The sequence below is a fragment of the Suncus etruscus genome, chromosome 1, assembly GCF_024139225.1.
Source record: "Suncus etruscus isolate mSunEtr1 chromosome 1, mSunEtr1.pri.cur, whole genome shotgun sequence".
Lineage (NCBI taxonomy): Eukaryota > Metazoa > Chordata > Mammalia > Eulipotyphla > Soricidae > Suncus > Suncus etruscus.
In genome coordinates, this window is record NC_064848.1 from 194,843,563 (window position 1) to 194,867,610 (window position 24,048).

Here is a 24,048-nt window from a genome sequence, read left to right on the forward strand (position 1 = left end):
CAAGGAAGGACCGCGGTTCGATCCCCCGGCGTCCCATATGGTCCCCCCCCAAGCCAGGGGCGATTTCTGAGCACATAGCCAGGAGTAACCCCTGAGCGTCAAATGGGTGTGGCCCAAAAAAACAAAAAAAAAAAAAAAAAAAAAAAAAAGAGCTAGGAGGGAAGCATTCAAAGGCAAGGCTTGTAAAAAAGCTTCTGTTTGAGCAGCTACCTGAGGTCCTTGTTTGATGCCTTTTAAAAATGTGTTCACCTGCATATGGTGATTTAAAAATAAATCTGGAATTGACTTGTCTCTTAATCAATGCTCCATGAATTCATCTTTTCATTCAGTACCACACTACACTGTACCATGTTGTTCTTTGCTCCAACTTTTCATCTCTTTTTCCTGTTTGAATTTCTCTGGCAATGGAAGAATTGCTCTGTTTGAGTACCTCTCTTGCCCCTTGAGCAACAGAAAATATTGCTGGCAGAGATCTGATTATAGAGATTTTTGGTATTTAGGGCTGGAGATGCCGGAGAGATGGTACAGCAGGTAGGGGAGGGAGCTTGCCTTCTATGCAGAGAGAGACCCATGTTCAATTCCCAGCATCCTAAGCCTGCCAGGAGATCACTCCTGAGTGCAGGGTCAGGAGTAAACCCTGAGCATCACCAGGTATGGTTTAAAAACAAGCAAACAAAAAAATTAAAATAATTTAGGACAGGGGGATGGGGAAAGTAATTTAGGACTAGAGAGATGGGAAAGGGGCTAATGTACTTGCCTTGCATGATGCCAACCTGGACTGGGGTTCAGTCCCTGGCACCCCATATCATTCTCTGGGCACTGTCAGGAATGGGATGTGACCCCCAAAACAAAACTAGATAAAGAAATTTGTTCAGATTCAACAAGTTAACATAATTAACCTTGATTATGTACGTTAATGTAGTTAAAGGATTTGTCATGTCACCTGGGCAAAATGCCCTGAGTATTCATTATATAATTTGTAAAAATACTTAGCTAATCAGGGCCGGAGAAATAGCACAGCGGTAGGGCGTTTGCCTTGCAAGCAACCCACCCAGGACCAAGGGTGCTTCAAATCCCGGCGTCCCGTGGTCCCCTGTGCCTGCCAGGAGCGATTTCTGAGCACAGAGCCAGGAGTAACCCCTGAGTGCCCCAAAACAAAACAAACAAACAAAAATACTTAGCTGATCAGTATGTTCTCTTTGATTACAGATGAACAGGAGGCATTAAACTCGATCATGAAGGATTTGGTGGCCCTTGGGATGAGCCGACATGCTCGGTCTGGATATGAGACTATGAAGAACAAAGATCCGGGTCACCCAAATAGGCAGGTATGTGTAACTCTAATTTAATTAAATTTGTTAAGGATGGGTTTTTAAATGGTAAATATTTTAGAAGCCATCAACATTCCAATACTAGGTTTAAATGCTGTTGGCCCCTTCCTGTTAAATGGTGAATGAAATATGTCAACCATTATGTGTGACCAACTATAGACCCAAAGCATTGTGTTTCTTACTGGTCCATGTTTTGTCCTATCTAATGATCCTTAACTCAGAATGTTTTTCATTCCTCAGGAAAGAGTGATTAATTTTAGTATAAAATACAAATAGGAAGAGATATTTTATAAAATTTCACATAGTTTAAAGGTAACAATGAGTGATTTTGTTATTACTGTTCGTACTTGTTTCCTTTTATTAACACAGGTAGTTGAAAATAAGTTTTATTGAAAGTCACATTTCTTTAGGAAACCTTTGTTGACATTTAAGCTTGTTACTCTTGAGAACCTTCTTCTCACCTCCAATGTTAACGAGTTCCTGTTCTGAGGTGCTTTGGTTGGCAGAAAAGTGAATGATGGGGAGCTATCTTCTCCAGTAGGTATCTGCTATATCAAATGACTGAAGAATTGGTGTGAAATAGCATTCTGCCTTCAATACTCTTCATTCTAACCCATCTCTCCTCTTCTGTACCTTGACTACTGGTTCTTCAGAAGTAACTTTGGTTTGTAGAGAAAGTATAAGGCCCTAGAAGTTTTCTGTTAGAGGTATGCTATATACAGCCTCCCAGATTATTTATTGCCTGGAGGAAAACTAAGACTCCTGAGTTCTTTTGTTTCGTAAAATAACACAATTTAGAATGCTGCTTTATTTTTGTGGTTACCTTACAGAGAATTGAGAGACCCATAGAATAAGCCTCACTTTTCTACTATTTTTATTCATTATTCTAATTCAGTGGGCTCTCCTTTGCTGTAACTCATCTGTATTCAGAGCTACATTTGGCAGGAACACTTTACCAGAAGTGAATCCCCTCCCCCAGACTACAGCCTAATGACCTCACTTTCCTTCCTGTCTTCCTATGTGGAGTGTGCTTGCTAATGCCTCTCTGGTCAGCTGATCTTTTTTCCTAACTGGACTATTAGTGTGGATATCAGTCAGTAGGTGAAAAGGGGAGGCTTTTTAAGTTTCAGGGCCTTAAAGGGAGCCAGACTAGGAAGAAGAGGGAGGAAGTGGTCCATGATTATTTCTTCAAGGGGAATTATCTCTCAGGAATCCTTCTGCTTAGAAACTAAAAGAGATGATTTAAAAAAAAATGCTCTTATCTTTTACTGTGCCTGCTGCTGTATTATTGGAATAAAGTCAGTGGTTATAAAGACAGAAGGCTATGAAAGGATTGACTTCTGATGAGATAGTAATTTTAACAAATACTACTGGGTCTTAGGGGCCCTATATTTAGATGAATGTTATAACACTTTTCTGTTGCATGAAGGATTTATGCCATTAACCTCAGATTTTTTATTTTCTATTTTTTTAAGAAAAAACACAACAGCAGCAGCTCAGCCCTTCTGAACAGTCCAGCAGTAACAACAAGCTCATGTGCAGGGGCCAGTGAGAAAAAGAAATTTTTGGTAAGGAATCAAATTACCTGTTAAAGTTAAAATGTACTTTTAAATCTGATACTAGTTCTGGAAGAATGTGGCATTCACTTCCTGGATATGTCATTTTAGTGGATTTAGTGTAGGGGTCACTGGTTACTCATTACCTATGTCCTGTGCATCTAGTCATAATTCCTCAGAAACGGTACTTTTTTTTTTATAAATAGCCTCTCTCAGTGCTATAAACCTGTGATGAGAGAATGGTATCTGTCTAGTCAGTAGCCACTAACCAAAGATAACTACTGAATAAATAACGAACCTAAATTTTTGGTTTAATTTTACTTTAACTTAAAATAGTGACTGCAGAGATAGTACTAATGAAAGGGTAGGGTGCTTGCCTTGCACATGCAGACCTAAGGACAACACCTTATATGGCTCCCTGAGCCATTCTAGGAGTGATCCCTGAGCACAGAGCCAGGTATAAGCCCCGACTACCACTTAGTGTGATTCCCTCTCCCACAAAAAAAAAACCCTCAAAAGTTTGATTAAACTTAAAATAATCACAAGCTGTTTACAACACAGTTTTATATATTCTTTATATAGTATTATATAAGGACTATAGATTTCTTGTGTGGGCTGTTACCTAGTTGGAAATGTTTAGTGATTCGTTGGTACATTCATTCCACTGTGAGTGTCTACACATTGTGATAAGCTCATCAATGGGGATCCTATATCAGAATCTATTCTAGGGGGTATGCAGATCTGGTGGAATGTGTTGAACTATCAAGACCATTTAGAAATTGAGGTTTATGTTAATACCAGGAAAAAGGCAAGGAATTTGACAGGGCAAGAAAGGCAAGACAGCTTTCCCCAGGGCTGGAGAGATATCACAGCGGTAAGGCATTTGCCTTAGATGCAGAAGGAGAAGGATGGTGGTTCGAATCCCGGCATCCCATATGGTCCCCTGAGCCTGCCAGGAGCGATTTCTGAGCATAGAGCCAGGAGTAACCCCTGAGCGCTGCTGGGTGTGACCCAAAAACAAAACAAAACAAAACAAACAAACAAACAAAAAAAAGACAGCTTTCCCCTTAATAAAGTCAAGGTTTAGAATGGCCACTCCTGTGTCTAGTAAATGCATATCCAGAAGTATTCTCTAGTCAAATCCTAAAAGTAGAAAGAAGTAAAGAGAAAAATCCCACTTGAATTTCCAGAAAGGATGATGTGAAGGGACAGGAGAGATATGGGAGGAGCCATGTTTACAGCTTGGTATAATGAAAAGACCCTGACCTGAATCATCAAACAATAATTTGTTCATGTAGAATTTCGTAACTTAGAGTGAATTTATTGTTGTTATTATTCTAGTTTTTGTTCAGTGGGCTTGGGATAGGAGTAAGCCCATATTCATTACCAGTTTTCCATCAGAAAGTCCATTTTCTTTTTTCCTCTCAGAAAGTCCACTTTTAAGAGAAAACAGGAATAGGGGCCGGGCGGTGGCGCTGGAGGTAAGGTGCCTGCCTTGCCTGCGCTAGCCTAGGACGGACCGCGGTTCGATCCCCTGGCGTCCCATATGGTCCCCCAAGCCAGGAGTGACTACTGAGCGCATAGCCAGGAGTAACCCCTGAGCGTCACCGGGTGTGGCCCCCCCCCAAAAAAAAAACCAAAAAAAAAAAAAAAAAAGAGAAAACAGGAATAAAAAAAATCAGAACCTAATTTAAATGACTGGGAGATGCCAAATTGGTAAAGAAATGTCAAATTGGGCTAAAATTTCAATTTTTAGAATTTCATTTTTTAGCCAGGAGGAAAAGCTATTTGGGAAGGGGTGGTATGGGCAGAGACAAGCAGTGTGCTTCAGCGTGAGAAAGACAGTGCTGTCCACGAGGCAGAACTCACACATACTGAGTCTGGCACAGTTTCATGGTACTCAAGCTTGACATTTCAAGGAAAACCAGAAGAGCTGGGGTTTCATGGAATTGTTTGGGGGCAAAGGCCTGGAACTGGAAAACCTAACTTAATATCTCAACTTGGCAGGATTTCCAGCATTCTCTTCCTTAAGTAAACAAGCTAGGTAACTCATTGAAAAGGAGTGCTCTGAAAACTGCTAAGCATTCTGTGCTGCTGTGAAAGTTCTTGGGCAGTGAAAAACTCTGTTATGAGTTGTTTTATAGGAGGAGAGATCTATGTTCTTTGTATCTCCTTAATGCACATTAGATCCCTGGAAGCCTACAGCTTCATTAGAGCTGGCTGAATATCTGAGATGTATGTCATATCTTAAGTGTGGCTGGGCTTCTTTTGAATAATTTTGTAAGCCCTGATGCAGCATTCCTTTAGCTGTTATCAACTCTGTGCTTTATCAATAAAGCTAATTTTTTTGTGGAGTTGGCAGCATAATATAGTGAAGATAACTGGTCAATTAGGCATTAATAACATTGAATTGATTCGCTAACTCCATTGTATGTTAACATAGTCCTTGAGTTGCTAGTAATCAGTTATCTCAGAATCACTTTCAGGATTATTCAATAACAACAGTTGACAGCAGAAACTACATTCCTATGTATAATAAAAGTTCACAAGGTGGGCCGTGGAGAGATCTCATGGAGGTAAGGCGTTTGCCTTGCATACAGAAGGATGGCGGTTCGAATCCCGGCATCCCATATGGTCCCCTGAGCCTGCCAGGAGTGATTTCTGAGCATAGAGCCAGAAGTAACCCTGAGCGATGGCGGGTGTGACCCAAAAAACAAAACAAAACAAAACAACACAACAACAACAAAAAGTTCACAAGGTACTTTATAAAGATAATGAGTATAACCAGGAAATAAACCGAGATTTGCAAATGCCTGTTCAAAGTAATTTTACCAAGATGTCTAATAACTTTCTAAGCCACATTTTTTAAAATCTGAAATATAGAGATAGTAATGCTCATTGTTTCTATTTTTTTAAATATGGAACAGTTCACGAATTTGCATGTCATCCTTGCTCAGGGGCCATGCTAATCTCTGTATTGTTCCAATTTTAGTATATGTGCTGTCAAAGCAAACACTGTTTTTATTTATTTATTTTTATTTATTTTGGTCTTTGGATCACACCCGCCAGCACTCAGGGGTCACTCCTGGCTCTAGGTTCAGAAATTGCTCCTGGCAGGCAAGGGGGACCATATGGGATGCAGGGATTCGAACCACAGTCCTTCTGACTGCAAGGCAAACATTTGCCTTACCTCCATGTTATCTCTCCGGCCCCTGTGTTTACTTCTTAAAATAGTTGAAAGAACTATTATAAAGACCATTCTCAAGTACGTGTAATTGTGGTTCAAATTACATTTAAATGATCACCTTTTTAATGAACACTTAAAATTTTCTCCTTTTTTTTTTTTGTTTTTGGGCCACACACACGTGGCAGCGCTCAGGGGTTACTGTTGGCTCTGCACTCAGAAATCACACCTGGGAGGCTCAGGGGACCATATAGGATGCTGAAGATTGAACCCGAGTTGGCTGCGTGCAAGACAAACTCCCTGCCCAGTGTACTATCACTTCAGCCCCATGATTTTCTTTTTTATTGAAAGTTGTATTTTGGGGCCCAGAGAGATAGCACAGTGGCGTTTGCCTTGCAAGCAGCCAATCCAGGACCAAAGGTGGTTGGTTCGAATCCTGGTGTCCCATATGGTCCCCCGTGCCTGCCAGAAGCTATTTCTGAGCAGACAGCCAGGAGTAACCCCTGAGCAACACCGGGTGTGTCCCAAAAACAAAAACAGAAACAAACAAACAAAAAAAGAAAGTTGTACTTTGACTAAATAAGAACTGAACTAGATACAAAACATCTTGTGCATTGTAAAAACAAAAATGTACAAATACAGAGCAATCTACTATTATACTATTGTGGATATGAACCTAGTGAAAGATTCTAACCAGAGCTATGTAGATTTTCATGGAACTGAAAGTGATAAGGCTTTATAAATTTTATTTGCCTTGGAAGTGCCCAGGGCTTACTCCAGGGTCTGGGATTAGGGATAACTCCTAGCAGGCTTGGGGGACCATATGGGTTGCTGTTGATCAAACCCAGATTGACTGTGCAGTTCAAGTGCCCTACACACACTGTAATATTGCTCTGGCCTTGATGTTATTTTTTTAATTGGGAATTATTATTACATAGTCCTTTACAAAATTATGGAAGTAGTCTAATTTCTGAAAACCCCAATGAAAGAAGAAACAGTTTTTATTCTGTGGAATCTATTTCTCACTCATTTGATAAAATGGTAGTAGAAGCCTGAACATATCTGAGCATCTAAATCTTAATCTTTAGATGTTCTCTAAGAGGTTCTTCAGAATGGAAAAATGTTTTCTTAATAGCTGGCCAAAAGCAAGGCAAGTCTCTGGTCAGCTCTACAGAGGAATTGTAGGAGCTTTTCACAAGCAAATGAACAGACTGACTTTTACTGTTACTGTAATAAACCTGGTTCTAAAGTATTTTCCTTTTTAAGAGTTATCAATAAGATATGCTCTCGTTTGAAAATAAAACTTACAACAAACACAAGTCTGGGTAAGATTATAAGAAAGTTGTAAGGAAATTTTACTGTTTTATGAGGTTACTTTAGAGTCATCTCTCCCCCTCTGATCTTTAAGGACTTTTTTCTTTTTCTTTTTCTTTTTTTTGGTTTTTGGGTCACATCCAGCAGTACTCAGGGTTACTCCTGACTCTGAGCTTAGAAATCACTTCTGGCAGGCACAGGAGACCATATGGGATGCCAGGAATCTAACCACCTTCCGTCCTGAATCGTCTGCCCTACCACTATGCTATCTCTCCAACCCTTTAAGGACTTTCTTAAGTCACAACGACAAAATTGTTTTTATTGCCCTTTTCTTTTTCTTCTTATTTTAGAAAGAACTATGTTTGGCAAAATGTGGACTCCATTGTCAAAGATAAAAATAAACAAAAGTGGGGAGGGGGAAAAAAATAAACAAAAGTATTGGGGCTGGAGTTACAGCACAGTAGGGAGTGTTTGTATGCGGCTGACCAGATTTGATTTCTGGCATCCTATATGGTTCTCTAAACCTACCAGGAGTGATTTCTGAATTCAGAACTAAAAGTAACCCCTGAGCACTGCTGGGTGTAGCCCCCAAACAAACAAATAAAAAACCAAAGACAAAAACAAACAACAAACAAAAATATATATATTACAAATACAGGAAGAGGGAAGCTAAGAGAATGAGTGTGCATGAGGAATAATAGCTAATTAGAGCCATTGCCCGGGTAGTTTAGTTTAAACACTTTGTTTAAGAATACTTTATTTTTTGGGGTATGTTTTGGGTTCACACTCAGAGGTGTTCAGAGCTTTCTCCTAGCTCTGCACTCAGGAATTACCCCTGGCATGCGCAGGGATGCCTGGAATCGAACATGGGTTGGCAGCATGAAAGGCAAATGCCCTCCCTTCTGTGCTATCACTCCAGCCCCTGAATACTTTTATTTTATTTTATTTTATTTTATTTTATTTTATTTTATTTTATTTTTTGGTTTTTGGGTCACACCCGGCAGCGCTCAGGGGTTACTCCTGCCTCTGTGCTCAGAAATCACCCCTGGCAGGCTTGGGGGACCATATGGGATGTCAGGATTCAAACCACCATCCATCTTGTGTTGGTTGCATGCAAGGCAAATGCCTTACCACTGTGCTATTGCTCCGGCCTCTGGGTACTTTTATTTTTCAAAGATTATTAACGTTTTTTCAAGTTACATTTAGCTATTGAATTCAGACTTTGAGAAGGTACTGATTCAGTTATGTATTGTCATTGGTTATTCTTTTTTTTGCTTTTTTTGTTTGTTTTTGGGTCACACCCGGCAGCGCTCAGGGGTTACTCCTGGCTCTATGCTCAGAAATCGCTCCTGGCAGGCTTGGGGGACCATGCCAGGATTCAAACCAACGTCCTTCTGCATGCAAGGCAAATGCCTTACCTCCATGCTGTCACTCCGGCCCCTGTCATTGGTTATTCTTATAGTCACTGAATTACAAAATCCAGCTTTCCAAACGTAGAGTTCTGTACTGTCTGTTTCTGTTTTGGGAATGATTGTCACTGTTTCTTTTTACCAATTTGACTTTGGTTGGCTTAGGATTTGAACCTGCCTGGCCTTGAATATTTGTACTACAACTGTTTTTCTCTCTTGTGACACCTCTCCATTTATGTGTTAGCTCCTTAAAACATGCAGGAGAAATACATTATATTTCCTGTACCCTAGGAATCATCCATTCTTACTGGAAATTGGGAAATGCATGTAAAAAAGAAATGACGCTACCATTATCTACGAAATATGTGGTACAGATGTTGAGTGCTATATAGAAGGCCAGGAAAGTAAAAGTTGAATTTGAGCCAAAGGCGTTATGGAGTCATTTCTCGAAGAGGTGGCACTTGAATTATGCTTTGAAGGATGTGTAAAAGGTTAGGTGGAAGGCTGGCTTTCCAGGTCAGGAAGAGGAAGCATCAAAATCCTACAGGAAATGGGTAGGGAGTGGTGTAGGGAGGGTGGCTCAGAGGACTGGAGCTCATTGCATGCAGCCTACGAGGAATTGATCCCCAGCACCACATGGTCCCCCAGATACCACCAGAGAATTCACTACCGTAAGCTCCATCAAAAACATACCAAAAGAGCAGGGGCGGGGGAATAAAAATAAATGGCATATAGTCATTGAAATTGTAGAAAATTTTAGAATGTTTTACAAGTCGGGAGCCAAGATGTACAAAGACTGTTGTAGAATTCCTGAAGCTAAGGAAAGGGGCTCAGTGAAAGTACTTACAGGAGAATGGGAAGCAAATTCCTACAGGCTTTGAAGGTGAAATTGAAACTTGTCTGGCAGTGAAGAAAGGAAAGGAAGAACCAAAGGTTTGAGCCACATAGACAAGAGAAAAGTGATACCAGAATTAGAAATAGTAATATTAAGGGGGCCGGAGTGATAGCACAGCAGTAGGGCCCATTTGCCATGCATGTGGCTGACCTGGATCGGACCCGGGTTTGATCTCTGGCATCCCATATGGTCCCCCAAGCCTGCCAGGAGCAATTTTTGAGCACAGAGCCAGGAGTAACCCTGCGCGTCAGCCACATGCAAGGCAAGAGTTCTACCCGCTATGCTACTCTTAGGAATCTTTTTTTATTGAATTAATTGTTTTTCTTTTTGGACACATCTGGTGTGCTCAGGGCACCATAAATGTGGTGCTTGGAAGATTGATCGTGGCCATGCTTCAGGGAACATGTGGTACAAGGCATCAAACCTGGGATGCCATTGAACTTATTTTGCTTGGCCCCAAGAATCTTTTTTTTTTTTTTTTTTTTTTGGGACACACCCGGCGATACTCAGGGGTTACTCCTTGCTGTCTGCTCAGAAATAGTTCCTGGCAGGCATGGGGGACCATATGGGACACCAGGATTCGAACCAACCACCTTAGGTCCTGGATTGGCTGCTTGCAAGGCAAACACCGCTATGCTATCTCTCCAGGCTCCGCCCCAAGGATATTTATTTATTTATTTATTTATTTATTTATTTATTTATTTATTTTCTTTTTTCTTGGGAGGGGTCACACTAGGCGGTGCTTAGAGATTACTTCTGGCTCTACACTCAGAAATTGCTCCTGCAGGTTCAGGGGACCATATGGGATACTGGAAATCAAACCCAGGTCTGTCCTGGGTCAGCCATATGCAAGGCAAATGCCCTACTACTGTGCTCTCTCTCCTATTTTTTTTTTTTTAAATAATATCTTTATATAAGCACCATGATTACAAACATGTTTGTAGTTGGGTTTCAGTCATAAAAAGAACACCTCCCTTCACCAATGCAACATTACTACCAACAATGCCTCCCCTTCCTCCCCCAACCCTTCTGCCTGTATCTGAGACAGGCATTTTACTTCTCTCACTCATTACCATTGTCATGATATTTGTTAGTGTAGTTATTACACTCTGTGGTAAGCTTCATATCGTGGACTGATCCTTCCAGCCCTCATCTCTGTTGTCTCTAGGTATTATTACAATAATGTCTTTTATTTTTCTTAAATCCCATAAATCATCATCATCATTTAAGGGAGTTTGATTTTTTTTTTTTTTTTTTTTTTTTTTGGTTTTTGGGCCACACCCTGTGACGCTCAGGGGTTACTCCTGGCTATGCGCTCAGAAGTTGCTCCTGGCTTCTTGGGGGACCATATGGGACGCCGGGGGATCGAACCGCGGTCCGTCCTAGGCTAGCGCAGGCAAGGCAGGAACCTTACCTCCAGCGCCACCACTCGGCCCCAAGGGAGTTTGATTTAAAGTGACTCCATTGGCCTGGAATTTGTAGCTGCTAAGGAAGAGTACAAAACCCAGTTTTGGGGGCCAGAAATATAGTATAGGGGTTAGACCACTTGCCTTGTACACAGCCAACCCCAGTCCTATCCCTGGCGCTGCAAGGGTTCATTCCTGAGCAGAGCTAGGAGTAACCCAAACTCTGCTCACTGTGATCCCCGTACCCCAAATAAATTAAGCCAAAACCCCTTCAATTTTATTCCCAGTCATAAGTCTTAACCTGAAAAGAGCTAAGCAATACCAAAATACTCTGATGAGAAGTTACTCAATATAGAACATGTACTATGTACATGGCCTCGCTAAAGCCAAAAATTGCATTTGAATGCCCCCAGGGTTTTGACTAAAGGTTAATGGATCTTTCTGTTATTTATTGAACATTCATAATATATAAGGTACTGTTCTCATATTGTTACCTAATTCTTTTGGATGGGAGTTGGGCCACACCTAGTGGTATTGAGGGGTTCCTTCTGGCTCTGTGCTAATGAGTGACACCTGGTGGTGCTAAAGACCATATGCAGTATCAGGGATTAGAGTTAGGTCAACTGTGTGCCAATAAAGTGCCTTACCCCTGGCCCTGTCTCTTCAGCCCATTTAATTCTTTTGATAGCTCCAAGAGTGATCTGGAGTGGACCACAAAGGGAGTGATACTATTATTGCTTTACAGATAGGGAAACTGAGTCACAGAGAGGTTAAGTAACAAGTTTGATATCACAGAGCTAGGATTTGAGGGTAGTTTGACTAAGACTACTTTTTTTTTTTTTTTTTTTTAAAAAGGAGGGGGCAGAGAGATTGCATGGAGGTAAGGCATTTGCCTTCCATGCAGAAGGTCGGTGGTTCTAATCCTGGCATTCCAAATGGTCCCTTGTGCCTACCAGGAGCTATTTCTGAGCATAGAGCCAGGAGTAACCCCTGGGCGCTGCCAGGTGTGACCCAAAAACCAAAAAAAAAAAAAAAAGGGGGGGGGTGTCACTAACTGCCCATTGTTTGGGGCCGGCAAGGTGGCGCTAGAGGTAAGGTGTCTGCCTTGCAAGCGCTAGCCAAAGAAGGACCGCGATTCGATCCCCTGGCGTCCCATATGGTCCCCCCAAGCCAGGGGCAATTTCTGAGCTCTTAGCCAGGAGTAACCCCTGAGCATCAAATGGGTGTGGCCCGAAAAACCAAAAAAATAAAAGGACCCCACACTTGGAGTAGCTGGGTAGAGGGTAGGAGAGAGGAGAGAGGGTGCTAGTAATGTTCTTTATCATTTAAGCTATATCCTTAGTCTTATCCCTCCTCTTTTTTTGTGTGGGGCAAACCTGTCTGATCAGGGCTCACTCCTGCCTCTGCACTGAGGGAAATACTCCTGGCTGTGCTCAGGGGACTATATGTAGTGCTGGGGGTTAAATCCAGGTTGGTCACATGTAAACATGCCTTCACTGCTGTCTCTTTGGCTGCAACACTCCTATTTTTGTTTGTTTGGCGGCCACATCCAGTAGTTCTCAGGAGCTATTTCTGGCTAGGTGCTTAGAGGTCACTCTCATTAGGGCTGGGGGACAACACATTGCTGGGGCCTGAATCAGGCCACTTTCACGAAAAGCATGTGCTGATTGCATTGAACTGTTTCTCTAGCCTTTTTTCTCTACCTTTTTTCCTTTGGTTCAGACCCAGTGGTGATCAGAAGTTATTTCTGATTCTGTGCTCAGGAGTGATCCTCCCCCAGACAGTGCTCAGGGGACCACATGTGGTGCTTGGGGGTTCAAACTGGGGTTGCAGCCATTGTGGCCATGTGCAAGGCAAGTGTCTTTCCTCCTGTACTATATTTCTGGCCCTGAATTACATTCACTTTTTTTTTTGGAGGGGGTGTGGTTTAAATCATGCCTGGTGGTGCTCTGAGTTTATTCCTGGTTCTCTGCACAGGAGTCATTCTAGCAGACCTTAGAGTACCTTATGGCATGCTGTGGATTAAACCTGGATCAGCAACATGCAAGGCAAAGGCCCTCCCTGTAACATTCAGGGCTATTGCTACATTTTGATTTTGAGGTAGTGGGGTGCACATCCAGTGGTGCTGACTACCTCTGTCTCTATGTTCTGGGCATGATCCTGGGACCATCTGATGCCAGGGATAGAACCCTTAGCAATGCTGGATGTGAATAAAACTCTGGTTTTGGGGCCAGAGAGTTGGCATGGAGGTAAGGCATTTGCCTTTAATGCAGAAGGTCATTGATTCGAATCCCCGTATCCCATATGGTCCCCTGAGCCTGCCAGGAGCGATTTCTGAGCGTGGAGCCAGGAGTAACCCCTGAGTGCTGCTGGGTGTGACCCAAAAACCAAAAACCAAAACAAAATGAAACAAAACAAAAAAATAACAAAAAATAAATAAAACTCTAGTTTTATAAACTAGAGTTATAGTACCTATTGTGAGGATTAGTAATATGCTTAGTACAAGACTTCATGTATGGTAGATATCTATTTACTATATTTGACATTGCCATATTTGCAGGGGCTCTTCCAGCAGTGCTGGGGACTTGGGAAGGTTGCTTTGGGATATTCAGCTCGGTGACCGGGGTCTGATGGCATTCAGGATGGCATTGCTCAGGGGATCTTTCCATGCTTGGATATGCATCTTTCACATGTGCACACCACTTCTTTGAACTATCTCTCTGGACCTGCAATCATACATTTTGTTTGTTTGGGGCCCATACTCGGCAGTGCTCAGGGCTAACTTCTGGCTCTATGCTCAAGAATTACTTGGTGGTACTCCAGATAGCTTATGGGTAGCCAGGGATAGAACTCAGGTCAGTCACATGCAAGGCAAGTACCCTACTCTCTGTAATATCACTCTAGCTTCATATATTAACGTATAAAGTGATCCACATGTTACATATAAACTTGGAAATGCTGCATTATTGGGGCCGGAGAGATAGCACAGCAGTAGGGCATTTGCTTTGCACACAGTCAATCCAAGGTGGACAGTGGCTTGAATCCCGGCATTTCATATGGTTCCCCCGTGCCTGCCAGGAGTGATTTCTGAGCACAGAGCCAGGAGTAACCCCTGAGCGCCACTGGGTATTACCACAAAACAAAACAAAAAGAAATGCTGCATTATTGAAGAGTTTTTACATTAAAGGCCTTATCTTTAGTGGATCATTTATTTCTTCTGTTTAACATCTGACCTAATTATTTTTGTTTTTAAAATAATGAGTTAGGGGAACAGAAAGATAGTACAGTAGGTAGGGTACTTGCCTTGCATGCCACTCATTTGAGTTTGATCTCTTGTGTCCCATATGATTCCTTGAGCACTGCCAGGAGTGATTCCTGAGTGCAGAACCAGGAGTAACCTTGAGCACTGCTGGGTTGTGACCCAAAAACAAAACAGAAAAATAACAGCCATGACATATTTTTTTCTTTCCTTCCTTCCTTCCTTCCTTCCTTCCTTCCTTCCTTCCTTCCTTCCTTCCTTCCTTCCTTCCTTCCTTCCTTCCTTCCTTCCTTCCTTCCCTCCCTCCCTCCCTCCCTCCCTCCCTACTTTTTTCCTTCCTTCCCTCATTCCCTCCCTCCCTTTCTCCCTCCCTTCTTTCCCTCCTTTCTTTCTTCCCTACTTCCTTCCTTCTCTTCCTTCCTTTCTCCCCTCCTTCCTTCCTTTCTTCCTTCCTTTCTTTTCTTTCCTTCCCTCCTTCCCTCCTTCCTTCCCTCCCTCCTTCCTTCCTTTCCTTCCTTTCCTTCCTTCCTTCCTTCCTTCCTTCCTTCCTTCCTTCCTTCCTTCCTTCCTTCCTTCCTTCCTTCCTTCCTTCCTTCCTTCCTTCCTTCCCTCCCTCCCTCCTTCCTTCCTTCTTTTTTCCTTCCTTCCCTCCCTCCTTCCCTTCCTCCCTCCTTCCTTCCTTCTTTTTTCCTTCCTCTCTTTTCTCCCTCCCTCCCTCCCTCCCTCCCTCCCTCCCTTCCTCCTTCCTTCCTTCCTTCCTTCCTTCCTTCCTTCCTTCCTTCCTTCCTTCCTTCCTTCCTTCCTTCCTTCCTTCCTTCCTTCCTTTCTTCCCTCCTTCCTTCCCTTTCTCCCTCCCTCTCTCCCTCCCTTCCTTCCTTCCTCCCTCCTCCCTTCCTTTTTCTTTATTTTCTTTCTTGGAGCAGTGGAGGTGGCTGCTTCCAGATTTGTGCTTGGAATAACTCCCAGTGATTTTGGGAGACCATGCATTTCTGGGACGTGAACCTAGACTTCCTACATGTAAAGCAAGTACTTAACCATTGAGCTATCTCTCCAGTCCCTACTTTTGTATATGATTTCAGTAATTCTCAAAGTATGGCCTAGGGATCCCAAAAATTCTGAGGCTCCATGAGGTCAAAACTATTTATATAATAATATTAGATAATAATTGCCATTTTCATCCTAATTTCTTAAAGAATATACAATGAAGTTTCCCAAAGCTACATGTATGTGTATGACAACAGATTGAAAGCAGAAAGAATCCAGCTGTCTCTGATTAAACCACATATTAAAGAGATTTTTTTCTCCATGATAAAATTAAATGCCAATATTTCAATAAAAATATAATTATATGAGTTTGAAAGGTAGTACAGAGGTTAAGGCACTTGTTTTGTGTTTGACCTTTATTTGGTCCTCCACACCACATATGTGGTCTCCTGAGCACCTCCAGGAATATGCTCTGAACACTGCTGGATGTAGCCCAAAAGCCAAAAAATTAAAAAGTATTTATGTTAATATATAAGGGTTTAAAATTTTTTTCAGTAAAATTTTTCCAGTTTAGGGATCAGAGAGATAGTACAGTGGATTAGGCTCTTGTCTTGTAGCCAACCTATGTTCAACCCCAAGCACCACATATGAATCATACAAGCACTGTCAGAGGATGTAGCTTTCATTCACTGACTCTGAACTTTTCTAGCAATCTCATTTTCTTTTTCACTATGTATTATTTATTTCTGTACTGTCTATCCCCCTTTCCAGTCATTTTAGACTCACTTATTTTGTTTGCTTTCTACAGGATTTCTTCCTCTTTGTTTTGTTTTCTAATATTTTACCTACTTATTTTTGGTATTTATATTCAGCTTAGCTCTTCAAGAACACGATTCATTAACAAATATTATCGAGCACAAATATTACATAGTTTCCTTTGCTTGTTAATGGGGGTACAGAAATAAGACGTGATACATATTCTTCTTGAGCTTTTTGATTACTCATGATAGTCATTTAGCATAAAACTGGGGATATGGGGCCGGAGAGGTGGCGCTAGAGGTAAGATGCCTGCCTTGCAAGCGCTAGCGTAGGACGGACCGTGGTTCAATCCCCCGGCGTCCCATATGGTCCCCCCAAAGCCAGGAGCGATTTCTGAGCGCATAGCCAGGAGTGACACCTGAGCGTCAAACGGGTATGGTCCAAAAACCAAAACAAATAAAAATAAAAAAAATAAAACCTGGGGATATTTACAAGGTAATTTGTTCAGGCTCATTTTATTTAGTTATTTGTTTTTCAGTGCTGGTGATCAAATCTAGGTCTCACACATGTTCAATTAGAGCTTTATTGCTGAGCTCTGTCACTAGCCCCAAGCCTCACAATGACAGTACCATGAAAATCAGTTACAGTAGAAGCAACCATATATTGTATGTCTACTGTTGATACTTAACTTACTTTAACTTGTTTCACTTGTTGTCTGCAAGTTAGGCATGTTTAGGCTCACTTAACAGATGGAAAAACTAACACTCACAAAGGATAAATAACTTGCTTATGATTAAATAGCTGTTAAGTTTCAGTACCAGGATTTATTTTTCTGCCCAGTCACATAAGTTAAGAATAAAAGTATTTTTTTGTTTGCTTGCATTTTGTGCCACATCTGGTAATGCTGGGGCAGGATTGGGGTGGATTATTCTTAGCAGTGCTCACCATGCAGTGCCTAGAACCAAATCTGGGGCTCCTACATGCAGAGAATGTACTTTAGCCCTTTGAGGTGCCTATCTATCCCAAGGAAGATTTGTTTTTGTTTTTTTGTTTTTATTTTTGGGTCACACCCGGTGACGCTCAGGGTTACTCCTGGCTATTGTGCTCACCTTGGGGGACCAAATGGGATGCTGGGGAATCGAACCACGGTCCATCCTAGGTCAGTGGCATGCAAGGCAAATGCCCTACCACTGTGTCACCACTCTGGCCACATCCAAGGAAGATGTTTTGACCAGGAGATGATGTGATGGGAGAAATTTCAGACCAGTTATGAAAATAGGGGCCATATGATTTTTTGGGGGGTCACACTCAGCAGTGCTCAGGGGTTACTCCTGACTCTACACTCAGAAATCGCTCCTGGCAGGCATGGGGGACCTTGTGGGATGCCAGGATTCAAATCACCATCCTTCTGCATGCAAAGCAAACACCCTAACATGCTATCTCTCTGGCTCCGGGGTCATATGATTTGTCAGAGCAGAGCAACTAGGGATTTGTTCCAAGAGTTTTGTTGCCCTGAGACTCCAGGGGCTAGAGCAATAGCACAGCGGTAGGACATTTGTCTTGCATGTGGCTGACCTGGGACGGACTCGGGAATGGCAGGTATAAAACATACCAGAGAACCCACTAACCTCTCTATCATTCCTTTGGCAGAATGACGTCAGAATCAAGTTTGAGCACAATGGGGAAAGGCGGTAAGTCAGCTTCTCAGAAAGCATTGACCTTGTGGAAGCGTTTCCCTGAAGTTAACTCATAGGGTCACTCACTGGGTAATGGGCTTCACTGGGCATAAAGAGGAATGTTTTGCTCTTGATTTTGATTGTCAAATGAGCTTTGTTTCAGGGCTACCACATTAGTACAGTGGGTAGGATGCTTGCATTGCATCCATCCTAGCAGGCTTTGGTCCCTAAAACCACATACGGTCCCTCAAGCCCTACACGGAGTGAGCTCTGAGCACAGAGCCAGAAGTAAGCTCTGAGTTCTCTCTGCAGGGTATTCCCACCAAACCAAAAGTAAACAAACAACAACAACAAACTATTTCAACTGCTGATGTTTTACTCTTTGCTCTTACTCTGCTACTGTGAGCTCTGCCATTTTGCTAGGGAACTTGTCAGGACTTTGGCATTACTCAGTCTTTCAGATTCTCTGCCACCTGTAAACATTGGAAAAGAGCAGAATTTTTTTTGTAACTTGAAGTCATTCTATTCCCTAGTGGGATAGTCCTGGCATCATTCATCTTAGAGATCAGGTTGGTAGATTGAAAGTTTCTTTCGTGGGCCGGGAGAGATAGCACAGCGGTGTTTGCCTTGCAAGCAGCCGATCCAGGACCAAAGGTGGTTGGTTCCAATCCCGGTGTCCCATATGGTCCCCTGTGCCTGCCAGGCGCTATTTCTGAGCAGACAGCCAGGAGTAACCCCTGAGCAATGCCAGGTGTGGCCCAAAAACCAAAAAAAAAAAAAAAAAAAAAAAAAGAAAGTTTCTTTCTTGGGGCCCGGAGAGATAGCACAGCGGTGTTTGCCTTGCAAGCAGCCGATCCAGGACCTAAGGTGGTTGGTTTGAATCCCTGTGTCCCATATGGTCCCCTGTGCCTGCCAGGAGCTATTTCTGAGCAGACAGCCAGGAGTAACCCCTGAGCAACGCCGTGTGTGGCCCAAACAAACAAACAAAGGAAAGTTTCTTTCTTTTTCTTTTCTTTCCTTTTTGGGCCACACACATTGGTGATTGTTCCTGGCTCAGAGATCATATGTGGTGCCTGGGATTGAACTTCAGTTTGGCAGCTGCGTGCAAGACAAGCACCTTACCCTCTGTACTCTTGCTTTAGCCTGAAAGTTTCTTTATATTGTCTTCAAGGTCATGGAAGTCTGCATCAAGTATTTCAGATTTCAGGTTAGAAGACACAGAAAGAAGGTTTCTGAATCTTGTTACGGAAATGAAACTAAAATAATGCTATAAAACCTTTTTAGTCCTTTCACCATTGTTAATATTTTAGCAGTTTTGTCTACTTATTTGTAGGAAGTCAAGATAAAGCTTCTCAGTGGAGAAAAATCTAATGCCATTTAATTTTCAATACCATTGGGTTGGAGGCTATACCTCACAGTGCTCAGAGGCTGTCCTGGGCTTTACTAAAGAACTAAGCTGTGATAGGGATACCATTGGTATGCAAGGCAAGCACCTTAACCCCTATAATACCGCTTCAGCCCCTAATTTTTTTTTTTTGTTTGTTTGTTTTTGGGTCACAGTACTCAGGGGTTACTCCTGGCTCTGTGCTCAGAAATTGCTCCTGGCAGGCACGGGGGACCATATGGGATTTCAGATTTCAGGCCGGGATTCGAACCACCGTTGGTCCTGGGTCGGCTGCTTGCAAAGTAAACACCCTACCTACCGCTGTGCTATCTCTCCAGCCCCCCTAATTTCTTTTTTTTTGTTTTGTTTTTGTTTTTGGGTCACACCCGGCAGCGCTCAAGGGCTACTCCTGGTTCTGTGCTCAGAAATCACCTCTGGCAGGCACAGGGGACCATATGGGATGCCGGGATTCGAATTACCCTTCTTCGGCATGAAAGGCAAATGCCTTCCCTCCATGCTATCTCTCTGGCCTTCTTTTTTTTTTTCTTTTTTTTTTTATGGGGGGCGGCATACATGTTACTCAGGATTGCTACTGTCTTTGCACTCAGGAATCATCCTAGTGGTTCTCGGGATTGAACCTGAGTCAGTCAAATGCAAGACAAGAGCCCTCTAGCTATGCTATTACTCGACCTTTTCCCCTAATTTCTAATGTTAAGAAAAAAACACTTGGGCCCGGAGAGATAGTACAGCGGTGTTTGCCTTGCAAGCAGCCGATCCAGGACCTAAGGTGGTTGGTTCGAATCCCGGTGTCCCACATGGTCCCCCGTGCCTGCCAGGAGCTATTTCTGAACAGACAGCCAGGAGTAACCCCTGAGCACCGCCAGGTGTGGCCCAAAAACCAAAAAAAAAAAAAAAGAAAAAAACTTTTAGAAAATATTCAGAACTCTGGTTCCTGTGATATTTGGGACCGTTTGCATGGCACGTATGTGCTTAAGTGTACCTTTCAATATCATGTTCCTCTTTTTCTCTCCTAAAGATATCACCATCACTCCTACCTCATACTTTTTCTTTGCTTTGAGTATTTGGGTTTTTGCTTGTTTTATTTTTTGTATGGGGTCTTGCATGGTGTTGTTCAGGGACTTCTCTCAGAGAAATGCTAGGAATTGCTTCTGACAGAGTTCAGAGTTTGAACCCAAGCACTTCTACATGCAAAGCATATACTCAGCTTTGTTATACTTCCTTATCTTTCCATCCTGCTCTCCTGCTTTGTATATTTGAATAAAGAGAGAACAAACCACTCTTCTACATGGTTCACCGTAAGAGTTTAGTTCCTTTAAATAATTTTCTGTTTATTTTTGGGATACACAATAATGCTCAGGGGTTACTCTTGGCACTGCATTCAGGATCTAATCCTGGCAGGCTCAGGTACCATATGGAATTCCAGGGATGGACCCCAGGTCAGCAATTGTTCTACCCACTGTACTATCACTCTGGTCCCCTTTAAAATAATTTTTCACTGTTAGATCTCTGGTCCATGTATCTTTTAGTCTCCTGAAATTAGATTTAGAGGATATCTAATATGCTCTTTTTTAAAACTTTTTTTGCTATACCCAGCATCACTCAGTTTACTCCTGGCTCTGTGTTCAGGGGTTATTCCTGATGGTGCTCTGGGGACCATATAGGATGTTGGGGATCGAACACGTTCAGCTGTATGCAAGGTAAATGACCTACCTGCTGTGCTATATCCCTCCAGCCCCTTGTTCTCTCTTTCTTTTTTCTTTTTTCTTTTTTTTTGGTTTTTGGGTCACACTGGCAGTGCTCAGAGGTTATTCCTGGCTCTATGCTCAGAAATCGTTCCTGGCAGGCTCAGGGGACCATATAGGATGCTGGGATTCAAACCAATGACCTGCATGAAAGGCAAACGCCTTACCTCCATGCTATCTCTCCGGCCCCCCCTTGTTCTCTTTTTCAAAAAAAATATGCTCACAAGCATGCAAGTTATCAGAATGTGCTAGGTGCAAACATTCCCCAAAGTGTGGTCTGCTGCTGCTTTGTGAGTTCTAGGGCTGTTTAAGGCCTTTAGAGAGGAAGGCTTTCTAAGTTCTTTCTCCAGTTACTCAACTTTTGAACTGCCAGTAGCAAGGAAGTTAAATTGTCACTTCATTATTGCTGCTTTTCACACCTCTAACAGGACTGGGTTTTGGAGGGATAGCCAAACTCAGAGAAATAGAGTTTTCAGAAGTAGATATGAAATCAAAAGCTCAATTGTGCTAGAGCCTAATTATGCAGTTACGCTCTCCTGAATTCCTGTTTCTAAAGTGGTATGCAGTTACAGTGAGTGGACTTACATTGAGAAACTGTATGTGTTTAGTTTCAGAGAAGCTGCCAGATTGAAACCACAAATATTTAAGGTGGTTAGGCAGGAATGGCCTTTTGAAGCCCCAAGTAGCAGAGTGTCGGTATCACGGGTTTTGAAAACTGCATTCTCTTTTTATGGAGTTGTTTTTAGGAGCTGCGGCATCTCAGTATTTGTGTACTGTGTGTGGAATTGAAGATTTTTTAAAGTTGGAGCAAGGAATCTAACTTGAAGTTGCTCCTCCCAGACAACTCTGCTCTCATGCATTTCCTGTTTTGGGATTTTGTGGACTTTTTTTTTTTACTTTGTATGTTATAGAATCTAAATGTAGGCCCTTGTAGAATGAAACTTTTCAGAAGAGATGAAAGAGTCGCAACTTTTTTTTTTTTTAATTTTTTTTTTTTGGGGGTCACACCCGGCGGTGCTCAGGGGTTACTCCTGGCTGTCTGCTCAGAAACAGCTCCTGGCAGGCACGGGGGACCATATGGGACACCGGGATTCGAACCAACCACCTTTGGTCCTGGATTGGCTGCTTTCAAGGCAAACACCGCTGTGTTACCTCTCCGGGCCCGAGTCGCAACTTTTTTATTAGTCTGTGTCAGCTATCCATTCTGATGGGCTGGCTTACTTTTTGCTTTGGAAGTGCAGAGAACAGACTCTCAGCCACAGGATGGCAGAAGAGGAAGGCTGTAGATAAGGATCTCTTTGCAGGCCTGCATGTCTAGACGCTGGTGGGAAGGGTCATCATGGTCCTGTATTAGACACCTCTTTGATGTGATTGCCTAAAAATGCCTGCTATTTAGCGTGATGGTGACTCCTTGCATCTTACCAAATGTGGAAGTCCTGTTTTGACCAGAAATTTAAAATTCTTTGGGAGTTATGGATGTGTCATTGTCAGTCAGGTCAAATGCAGAAGAATGTTTTTCTGACATTGACCCTGTTCCATTTTTGTGTTAGGTACATCTGAGTGATTTTTCTGGGTTTTTCTTTCCCTTTATTATTAATTCTTTTTGGGGGGCACACCAGGTGACATTCAGGGGTTACCCCTGGCTATTCTCTCAGAAATCACTCCTGGAGGGCCGGAGAGATAGCATGGAGGTAAGGCATTTGCCTTGCATGCAGAAGGCTGGTGGTTCAAATCCCGGCATCTCATATGGTCTTCTGAGCCTGCCAGGAGTGATTTTTGAGCATAAAATCAGGAGTAACCTCTGAGTGCTTCCGGGTGTGACCCAAAAAACAAAACAAAAAATAAATAAAAGAAAGAAAAAGAAATCACTTCTGGCTTGGGGGATCATATGGGATGCTGAGGGATGGAACCGCAGTTCGTCCTAGGCTAGCACATGCAAAGAAGACGCTTTACGGCTCTGGCCCTCCCTTTTTTTTTTAATGCCCCTTTTGTATTTTTGTCCAGTTCCTTATGAGAAAAGATTGTATGTTTTTCTATTAATAGAACACACACCTTGCAGACTGGAGGCCTTGAGTTCTACCCCTTGGCATAGCCTCTGCAATGTGCCAAGTTCATCCTCTCAGCAAAATAAAAAACCTACAGGGCTAGTAGCCATGCTAGAGGCCTGGGTTGGCTCCGTAGCACTTCTGTTACCCTGAATACTGCTGGAAGCAGTAGTATGTGAGTACTATAATCAAGTGTGCCACCCCTGGTCAGTGAATCAAGGGAAGGGAGAAAATTAAGGACTGGGAAAGTAGTTCAAGTGGTAGGGTAAATTTGAGCACATACCTAGCATATGCAAGGCCCGAGTAAAGTCCCTGGCATGACATGGCCTCCACCCTGGCCCCAAGCACTATTAATTGTAGCCCTCTTAGCCCTTGAACACTATCATATCTGAGAGCAATGAACTGTTAGACTCAGACTGCCAGGCAGTTATCACTTGGAGTGAGCTAGGCCTTGGGCCTCAATATTACAGGGGTGGATCCTATTTAAATAAAGTAAATACAATTAAAATTGTTGTTGTTGTTATTATTATTATTATTATTATTATTATTATTATTATTATCATTATTATTATTATTATTTTGGTTTTTGGGTCACACCCAGCAGCGCTCAGGGGTTACTCCTGGCTCCATGCTCAGAAATCACTCCTGGCAGGCTCAGGGGACCATATGGGATGCTGGGATTCAAACCACTATCCTTACCTCCATGCTATCTCTCCGGCCCCAATTAAAATTATTTTAAAACAAAGTTAATGGGAGTGGAGAGATAGTTCAAAAAGGTTAAGGCACTTGCCTAATATTGTGATTCCAGCCGTGACCCTGATTTGAACCCTGGTACCACACGGTCTTCATGCTCACTACAAGCTGTGGCTTCTGGGCATTGCTACGTGTGACTCCAAAATAAACAAAATAGCATTAATTAAAAGCCATTGTCTCAAAAGTCTCTAGAAAGTGCACACACACATTTCTTGAACTACTGCTGGGGACATTTGATTTGAGAGGAAATGTAAGAATTACAAAATGGATAGATTTTCTTGTGGTAATAGAACAATTATTTGGCACTATAATTTCCAAAAATTAAAGGTG

General features: G+C 42.5%; 1 protein-coding gene and 1 non-coding gene across 3 annotated transcripts in view; one reads left to right on the forward strand and one right to left on the reverse strand.

Annotated features, from left to right (window-relative positions):
- Positions 1-1,214: 1,214 nt before the first annotated feature.
- Positions 1,215-24,048, forward strand: part of MAP3K3 (mitogen-activated protein kinase kinase kinase 3) — an 80,200-nt gene continuing 57,366 nt past the window's right edge. Inside the window, exons 1-3 of one of the 2 annotated variants that reach the window (XM_049779246.1) lie at positions 1,215-1,328; positions 2,807-2,899; positions 17,748-17,788. In XM_049779246.1, coding sequence (XP_049635203.1) covers positions 1,236-1,328; positions 2,807-2,899; positions 17,748-17,788 — 227 coding nt within the window. In that variant the 5' untranslated portion in view covers positions 1,215-1,235. The remainder of the gene's footprint in view (positions 1,329-2,806; positions 2,900-17,747; positions 17,789-24,048) is intronic. The other variant, XM_049779237.1, reaches the window with a different exon arrangement.
- Positions 5,800-5,903, reverse strand: LOC126027842 (U6 spliceosomal RNA). Its single transcript, XR_007502337.1, has one exon. It is a non-coding gene; the product is annotated as a U6 spliceosomal RNA (small nuclear RNA).